Source organism: Miscanthus floridulus, unplaced genomic scaffold (genome assembly GCF_019320115.1).
Source record: "Miscanthus floridulus cultivar M001 unplaced genomic scaffold, ASM1932011v1 fs_327_1_2, whole genome shotgun sequence".
Taxonomy (NCBI): Eukaryota; Viridiplantae; Streptophyta; class Magnoliopsida; order Poales; family Poaceae; genus Miscanthus; species Miscanthus floridulus.
In genome coordinates, this window is record NW_027096586.1 from 24,545 (window position 1) to 34,063 (window position 9,519).

The following is a 9,519-nucleotide window of genomic DNA, read 5'->3' on the forward strand; positions in this document are numbered from 1 at the left end:
TTTCTTCAAAAAAAGTTAATTTTTTTTATGTAGCAATTTTTTTGCATTCTATAGAATATATATATACATATGCATGTTGCTATCACAGTATTGCTTAATACTTCCTATGTTAAATCAATCTTTAGGAGGCTAAATCGTCCACCAACTCATTTATTTTCCTCAGAGTTCTCTCATATTTAGGGCTTGTTTGGTGCGGCTTTGGCTCCGGCAGCGGAGTCGCACCAAACAACGCAGGTCGTAGAATGAGGAGGAGCCATTTCTTCGTACGGCAGGCGAAGCCATGATTTCAAGCTCTGGCAGAAGGGCTCCGGCTTCGATAGGGGAGCGCATGGAGCGGAGCCATGCCAAACAACCCCTTATTACCGCTCCCAAATTCCCTAGTCCAATCTTGAGTTTCTGCCGTTGAATAGGGATAGTAAATGCTACAACTGAAATAATCACCAAAATGTGTACATGCCAATACGCATGCACGAAACAACACCTAGTTATTAGACTGTCTCCAACAATCAGCGACCCAAAATACAACACTCATTCGTCTTTTAGGTAGCATTACAGCCAAAGGATTCGATGCCTATTTTTTGTCTCCTCAAACAAGACATAAAAGACAATCCTTTCTGCAAATGGATCTCCAGGAGAAAGGATACTCAGATTTGGATTATGCGTTTCCTAGCATACAAAATGGGTCTTTCCTATATGTACTCTGTTGGAGACCATATGTAATGTTGGAGACTATTTTAAGTTTGGATTCACAGTAGGTCTCCTATTGCGAGCTAAAAACAAAATCTACAAGAGCTGTACACACGAACAACACCTAGCTGCGTCGATCATATGGCCACCTGGTTGGTCTGATCGGTCTGATGACGGGACTGTCAGAACGAGTCGGACAGGAGCCAAGTCTCGAACGCCTCCAGCTCGTGTTCGTGACCAGCAGCCGCCGCCGCCTGCTGCTCGTGTTCGTCCGGGGTGCAGGCCGCAGGAGCAGGAGCAGCAGCAGCAGCAGCCTGTGGCTCGTGTTCGTCCGGGGTGCAGGCCGCAGGAGCAGCAGCCTGCGGCTCGGCGGCCTGCTGCAGCTCCGCGCTGTGGTCGTTCTGCTCCGGCCCGCCCCATAGATGGGCCGCGAAGCCATCCCAGTCGATGTCCATGTCGAACAGGTCGCCCACCTGGGCCTCACCGCCGACCGGGTCAAATCCTTCCATAGGTGCGTCTATAGACATCAGGGCGTCGATCTCACTCTCGGCCTCCCAGAGGTCCCCGAGCTCTATCGGGTCGAGCTCCCACGGCCCAGTCGCGTCCTCGCTGCAGGGCCCCTCGGCCGTGCTGCCGCTGCTGCTGTTGGGCTGGTTGTTCGGATCCGGGTCCACCACGGCGCTTCGCGCCCCGTCGCTGTGCCGCGGGCTCGACGCCGCCGACGTCGCCGCGGTGCCCGGGCTAGACGACGCGCCTTTCGCGTCGCCGGACTCCGGTTCAGGCTCAGGGTCCGGCTGCTTGCTCTTGTTGGTCTTGGTGCTGCTGGTGTTGGTGTTGGTGGCGCTCTTCGCCGACCGGGCCGGGGTCCTGCCGCCGCGCCGCTTGTCGGCGCTTTGCAGCTTGCTCATGTCGATGGTGACGGTGGTGTCCGGCCCGGCGGTGTATTTCCGGCGGTACGTGTGGATCTGCCGGCTGAGGTGCGAGTTCCAGTAGTTCTTGATCTCGTTGTCTGTTCGGCCGGGGAGGTGGCTGGCGATCAGGGACCACCTGCATACAGGCATCGGAGCAAATACGTCATTAAATCGCAAGGACGATGCTGGTGAGTGACAATGAACTGCTTGTTGCACACTAGGCAGATTCGTAGGAGTATTACACGCACGGCACAGCAAAAAGGACAGCCGAGGACATCATACTGCAGGAGAACCGAAGGCGACATTTCACTGGTGACTACAGTGCGTGGCATCGTGCTTCTTAACCTACTACTAGTAACATGAGTACAGCATCTATAGTAGTAGTGTATATATAGTACTCTTTGATGCAACTTGACAATTTTAGCGCAATTCACTTATTGATCGCGCCGCTCATGACGTAGGCCGTTGTAATCATGTGCCTGCGTGTGTATTGCGCTATAATGTACAGTACTCGTATACATCGATCGTTTACGTAACGACGGACGGGCCGGCGATCGATGGACCGTGTACGAAGCTAGCGCAGGCTGAATGAAAGCTCCCGTATACTGTCCAAAGCAGGCGCCGGTGGGTCGGACCCGGAGCTCTCGCGTTCTCGCCGTCCACAGCTGCACCTCGCTCTCCATTAATCCCACGGGGCCATGGACAGGGACATCTTAGGAGCGCGCTATCAGATGACGGCAACAGGGGACCTAGTAGCCAAAGTGCGTCTTTGCACAGTACCGCCGGCGATGGCGAGACAAGGGAACGGACACGCCACCACGCCAACGCCGTGGAGAACGATGGACGGAAAGGCGCCCCTGTGCGCGCTGTGTGCGCGCGCGCGCGAAGACCGTGGCCCGTCCGCACGGCAGCATGCAGGGACTAGTCGTCTGGCTCTGGCATGCGAGTTCGCTCTCAGTACTTGAAGAGAGCGTTGGACTAAAACTGTCGCTTCGTACGTGGTCCTCTCCTCTCCTTCCTCTCACTCTCAGCCGCTCACGATTTGACACCTAATTAAGCTGCTTCGCCAAGGCTTTGTAAGCTGCAGCCTGCAGGCTAGCTAGCTCCGTCCGTCCTCCATGTTTTGATGAGTGTTGCACTACCGCTCTCGCAAGACCATGTGGGCTGTGGGATTGTATAGTACTGTAGCAGGGAGAATAACACTATGCCGCTACAGTGACAAAACACTACGCTTTTTCTTCCTTTTATTTACTATTATATACCGTCGTGTATGTGTATGCACACACACACGTTTGCCCTTCTATAAGAAGAAAAAACTGTACGCTTGCTGACACTTGGACTCGGTTCCTTCTGACCGGTAGATAGTAGAAATAAATGAAGTCAGGACACTGGGGATTCTCCATCCGATTCTCCATCCGTCCATCGTTTGTGAATAGTGTTGTCAGATGAAAGATGCTGTCGACGAATCGCATGCTTTTGTGTGCTGTTTTTTTTTTGGAAAGATTTTTCTGTTATGGCTATATATATACTATCACTATTCTAAATTATTGATCGTATTGGTTGTCCTAAATTTTCGGTAAATCAAATCAGTTTAATTTAAAAAATCTATTGTTAAGAAATGTCTTGACATTGTAAATTTTTTTGGTAGTATACAGAAATAATACGGCTAGTATATTTTTCTCCATGTTCAGTCAAAATCAAATAAGTTTTTTGAAAAAAAGTCAAACAAATTTCATGTAGCAGAAAAAAAAACTGCATTTTATGGAATGGAAGGAGTATATACATGTGCTGATGTGCATGATGCTATCACAGTACTGCTTAATAGTAGCGTTCTAATCTCTCTCTTTAATTGTATGTATCTTTGAACACGAGAAAGTGCCTATAGATGGAGCATTTCCTCGTGCTGTTGCTTTTCGTCTTAGAGATGTAACGACCATATGACCGATTACGATCGGCTTTTTTTTTTTTTTGCGATTAGGTTTGTTTTTAGCCCTTAGTACCACATTATATATGCGAATTACGACGAAGCCACGAGCACTGGCGGGCATCATGCCATATTGGCATATTGCCTTGCATGCACGTGCACGTGGCCTCGGAAATGACCCACGCATCTGACTCTGGAAATCTTCACACGCAGCACGCCCTTTTGGCTTCTGCCACACGTACGGACAACTTCAGCGACACATGCAGTGAGCCAGTGACAAGGACCGGACCAACAGTCAAGTGGAGAATGCCCTCTGTAGAGCAAGCGTGCGTACCCTAGAGCCCACGTGTACATATATGAGCAGTACTACTGAGGCTGTTGGGCTCGAGCGAGAAGTTGCTTACTATTTAGAGGGATCGGATGGCCATGCTGTTTTCAGCCATGCAGTCTTTATTTAGCCTACTATTGCTACACCCCTATTCCAGCAGGGTGTGCCCTGGTCTATTTCATAAAAACCTCAAATTCGTACTGTGTACGTGTATGGTGTATATGGTGCAGTGTCTCAACTCTCAACCGATTCGCCATTAAAATTATAAGCAGGGGCTTCATTTATTGAAAGCAGCCACTTGTTACTATACTACTCGATACTGATCCTATGCACGCCTTTATTGTGAGGGTTGATGCTTCTAGTCTTCTGCCTGAGATTCTTTTTTTTTCCCCAAAAATAGTTTAAAATTTGTCAGGAAGCGTGTTTATAAGTAATAAGCACACATGGTACTCCCTCAATTTAAGGAAACTCGCTCAATCAACTAGATTTATAATAATACCAAGATTTGTATATTCAACAAGCTAAGTAAGTTTATTATAAAATATATTTCATAATACACATCGTAAATTATTACTTCTATTTTTATATATTTGATCAAACCCAGTGGCGGATCCAGGGGGGCTACCCGTGCTGCAGCCCCCTCGGGAGCCTTAAATCACATGTAAAATACTGTTTATTAGCCTCTAAATCACCATTATTTTCTTAACTCTAGCCCTAATCTTCATTATTTAGCCCCCCAGGAGCTTATCCTGGATCCGCCCTTGATCAAACCTGATACTGTCCAACCAGGTTTCCATTTTCTTTGTGTAAAGGAGGAAGCTAAGCACCAAGATTGGCATATACGTGGCGTGCATTGACACCCCATGTTGTGTATGGAGGAAGTATTTTCTAGTCGGAGGATGCACACTCGCTCTCAGTGTTGATTAGCACTATTATATTAGGGAGGCCGGGCGCGCATTAGTTACCTGTTGCCGAGGGTGGCGTGGAGCTTGATGATGACGTCCTCTTCCTCCTTGGAGATGTTCCCCCTCTTGACGTCCGCCCGAAGGTAGTTGATCCACCGCAGCCGGCAGCTCTTGCCGCACCGGAGCAGCCCTGCACATCACCGTACCACCAGCAGAAAGATCTTAATAAAGTGCGGCGGCGGGCTAATCATATCATATCATCATTTGCTATTGCTGCTAGCTACCTAAGGATCGGACGACGGACAAGATGGATCGGAGTTGCAAGATAGAGCTGCTGGTAAGTGATGATGCGTGCGTGGCGTCTATTGTATAGCTTGCTTGCAAATGGTTACCTGCATTCTTGGGCAGCGACCTCCAGGATCCCTCGCCGTGCTCTGCAATGTAGTTGGCGAGTATCTGGTCCTCCTCCGCCGTCCACCTCCCACGCTTGAGCCCCACCTTGTCGCAGCACGGCGCCCTCCCCATCGCGCGTCGCCGCCGGCCGGATCGATCGGATCCCCCCAACGACGTCTGCCCTCGCCCGCAGCTAGCTAGCTATAGCGTGGTTACGTTCCCCGGCCCGGCCGCTGATCACACCGTAGTACCTGGTACTACCGCCGATCGAGCGAGACCCCGGCGGCGTACCCGCGGAGCTGCTGAGTGCCCACTCTCACTCGCACTAGCTTAGCTCCCACACTACTGCGCACGGTTAGCAGGTCGCGTGCGTCCAAGGGAGTTGGTGACCGTAGTACCCGGCCGCGCTCGCTCGCTCGCTCGTTGCCGCGCGGAAGGGCGCCGGACACACGCTCTCAGCTCGCAGTGTGTGCGTGTGTGTGCTGGCTAGAGAGGCCACGCCACGGCCGCCCATAATATAGCAGTGGCGCGCGGGCTCGCGGGCTGCGTGTGCACCCAAACGGGGTTCGCTGGCGCTTCCACGTAACGGACCGGCCGGTCCGTTACGACGTGGGGGAACGGTAAGTGGGGAGCGAGCGAGTAGCTAGCGGACCGCGGCGGCCGTACGTGTGGCTGCTGGCGCGGGCACGTGGGCGCGCCCGGCAAAGTGGGCGCCGTGGCGCGAGGCCGCACCACCGTCCGCTCAAGCGGCCTCGCCAGCGACCACGTTGTCAGCGGCGCCCCCCGCGCTTTATTATCTCCTGTAGCGGATGTGCCAGCCCTGTCACTGCGCATCTCAGTAGCAACGTGGAGTGCTCGCTACTGAAATACTGATCGATCCACGACCCGACCATAGTCAGGTTGTTTACTTTAAGCCAAAAAAAAACGTATGATTTGATTTGGTTGGCCTTGTCCTGCCCTGGCGCATCCTCGCTCCTCGGCCACCAGCCAACAGGCCGGCGCCGTGAGCCCGTGATTGTGTGCAACCAGGACTGGCTAGAGCGAGGCCGCATAGTATGATTTTCTTGCCTCCCTCCCGTCGCCCTGCAAGATTCCCCCTTGCATAGTTGCATTGCACGTCTGGCTGCCTGGGATCAATGGCACACAAAAAATGAAATTCGCTTGCGCGCCGATAGGATGGCCGCTTGCAGCTGCATTCTACGGGCACGTACAACGGTCATTATTAGGCTCTCTATTTAGCGTCCTTTTTGAAAATTAGTCCTTCCTAGAGGCAATTAAATGAGACGGGAGAGGATGGACGTGGTTTCATGAGGCGACCAAGGGGGCGGCTCCCAGAACTTACCGACGGTGAAGCCCTCGTTGTAGGCATCGTCGTCCCCAAAACAAGTGCCTTTATGATAATCATGCCAGTTATTTTTTTTAAGTTTGACTATTTTTTTAAAAAAATATTAACAATAATTGTGTCTTCAATAAATAAGTTTATTATAAAAATAAATTTAGCGATGTATCTAGTTGTCGGTGTTTTGGAACCGGGGGTCCCTCAACCGACGAGTGAATTTGTGCTGCGTGCCCCTAATCCCGGATGGTGATGCAAAGAGACACAAGGTTTATACTGGTTCGGGCAATCGAGGCCCTACGTCCAGTCTGAGAGATCGATCTTGCATTCCTTGCACCGGAGTGCTTGTAGTAGGGGGTTACAAGCTAGGTGAGAGAGGGGGATAGCCCCAGGTCTCGGCGAGGGTGGTGCGGGCTGCTTGAGACGTTGTTCCCAAGCAGCGTAGAGGTGTGTAGTTCTATCGGTGTGTTCGTCTTGCCGCCCCCCCTGGAAATGGCCCCGGCTACCTCCTTTTATAGCCACAAGGAGGAAGCCGGAAGTACATGAAAAAGCTACTATTTGCTGACGTATTCCGCACGTATTCCGCTCCCTGGAGCAGCATGGCGTCGTGGGAGTTCCCGTCGATGTCTAGTCAGTATGGTCTTCAAGGCTGGCGACATGCTGCGCTCCTGTACTTCTGTTGACTTGGTGAAGCGCCGAGGTCTGGTGGCTGCTGTAGTAGGCTGTGCCGAGACCTGCCGTGCTGAGGCCGAGACCTACTGTGCTGAGGCCTGCTGTGCCGAGGCCTTTAGCAGGTGGCAATGTGAGGCCTGGGCGGCCATCGTCGATAGTTGATTTAGGCGGAACAGTGCGGAACGTGCGTCTACAGGATACGGTACCATGCATTGTCAGTAAGGGATGGTAAAAAGGCGATTTGACCGTTGTCCTGTCGCTCCTGTCGCGGCGTACTGCCGATCGTGGCTTACGTAGTGGGGGCAGCTGGGCGCATTAATTGGATGCGATAGCCTGCCAGAGTGACTTTTGAGGCGGAGGCGACGAGGTTGCGGGACGAGCCCAGCCTCGGGCGAGGCGGAGCATGGCCAGTTCGCCCGAGGCCCTACCGGGAGCCTCGGGCGAGGCGGAACTCGGTTAGTTCGTCCGAGGCCTATCGGGGGTCTCGAGCGGGGCGGAGCGGTCGGTTCGCTGGTCCCGAGGTCACAGGAACCCGGTTCTGACTCCCCACGTCGTGTTCGTCCTTGGTGCAGGAGTTTAGGCAGCACAGTGAGGCATGGGCGTCACGGTGGTTAGTACAGTGGCGGGTAACCCCTGCCCAGTCCTGCCTCCTGTCCCATCGGCCATTCTGCTGTACTGTGCCGGGCGTGCGGCTGTTGTCGGGGACAGCAGTCGGCTGAGTTGATGTGACACGACGTTTTGCCAGAGGGACGGGAGAAGGAAGAGGTAGCGGAGTGCTGCCGAGCCCGCCTCGCGCGAGACGGAGGATCGGTGGCCCTGCCGAGGCCTGCGACGAGAGAGGGGGTCGGCCGAGGCCTTTGGTAGGGGGTCGCCCGAGGTCAGCGGCGAGGGGGCCTCGGGCGAGTCGGAGAATTGCAGACCTCGGTGATGGGGCCTCGGGCGAGTCGGAGAATCGGCCGAGGCCAGCAGCGTTTAGCTGGTTTCGATTTTTACGAAGTCTAAGCAGTCGTTTTTTGGATCTTGCTTAGGGTACCCCTTCTCACGGTATCCGACAGTAGCCCCCGAGCCTTGGGGGGAGTGGAGGCACTCCCCCTGAGGTTCTGACGAGAATCGGCCCTTGATAGTTCCTGTCGGGATGGTGTTTCGTACTCGAGGTTTTGGTGGGTGCGCGCGAGCGCACCCGCCGGGTGTAGCCCCCGAGGCCCTGGAGGAGTGATTTCACTTCTCCAGGGGCTTTTTTCTCTTTCGAGTGAGGAGTTTACATTGTGTTTGCCGGGCCCGTGGGTGCGAGTTCGGATCGCAGGGCCTCGACGATGCTGCGGGAAGAGCCCCTTAGCCTCCGCCTGGAGCGAGAGGGCCGTCAGGGGTTCACCCGACTTTTTGTACGACCCTCGCGCTTCCTTTTCGCTCGGAAGGAGGGTTTGTATTGCCGAGCCCCCTCGTGTGCGAGCCCATGTCGCTGGGTCTCGGCAAAGTTCGCAGGAGGAGCCCCCGAGTCTCTCGCACGGAGCGAGAGAGCGGTCAGAGGTCCCCCTGGCTTTTGGTTCGCCCCTCGCGCGTGAGGGTCTGTCGGCCGAGGCCCCCTCGGGTGCGAACCTAGGTCGCGGGGTCTCGGCGTCTTTTGCAGAAGGAGCTCCCTAGCCTCCGCACGGAGCGAGAGGACCGTTAGGAGTTCTTCCGGCTTTTTGAACGACCCTCGCGCTTCCTTTTCGCTCGGAAGGAGGGTTTGTATTGCTGAGCCCACTCGTGTGCGAGTCTGAGCCGCTGGGTCTCGGTAAAGTGCCGCAGGAAGAGTCCCTTAGCCTCTGCGCGGAGCAAGAGGGCCGTCAGGGATTCTCCTGACTTTTTGTTCGACCCTCGCGCTTCCTTTTCGCTTGGAAGGAGGGGTGGAAGATGCCATGCTACCCTCGGTGGGCGCGAGCGACGGCATTTCCGGTGAGCTGTTATCGGGTAAGTCCGAGTGGAGGCCCGTACCCCGTTCGCTGGGGGTCGGCTAGCGGTCCGGAGACGCGCTCCAAGAGTACCGGAGGGTTTCTCTAGTGGGTGCCGAGGCCGTTCGTTGGGCCTCGGTGGCTCGGTGCCTCCCTACGGTGGGATCCCATTCGGAGACCTCCCTGCCGGTCTCGGACACGATACAGGGCGCGCTCATACAGGCTTTCCCGTAGTCGTCCCTGACTCTTTTGCCCTGGGGCGGCTGTCGAAACCCCTGGGGGCCCAGCCTTCGAACCCCTGGACCGTAACGGGCTCGGGTCGCTTGTCTTTATCTCAGGTGCAGGAAGAGCCCCCGAGCCTCCGCACGGAGCAAGAGGGCGGTCAGGGGTCCTCCCGTCTTTTTTGCTCGTCCCCCCCCCCCCGTCCTTTTC

General features: G+C 54.4%; 1 protein-coding gene across 1 annotated transcript; it reads right to left on the bottom strand.

Annotated features, from left to right (window-relative positions):
• Positions 1–534: 534 nt before the first annotated feature.
• Positions 535–5,647, bottom strand: LOC136531327 (transcription factor Y1-like). Its single transcript, XM_066523994.1, has 3 exons — positions 5,148–5,647; positions 4,816–4,945; positions 535–1,734 (listed from the first exon to the last, which is right to left on the bottom strand). Exons 1-3 carry the CDS (start codon positions 5,278–5,280, stop codon positions 870–872), a joined length of 1,128 nt encoding a protein of 375 aa, XP_066380091.1. The 5' UTR covers positions 5,281–5,647; the 3' UTR covers positions 535–869.
• Positions 5,648–9,519: the final 3,872 nt, after the last annotated feature.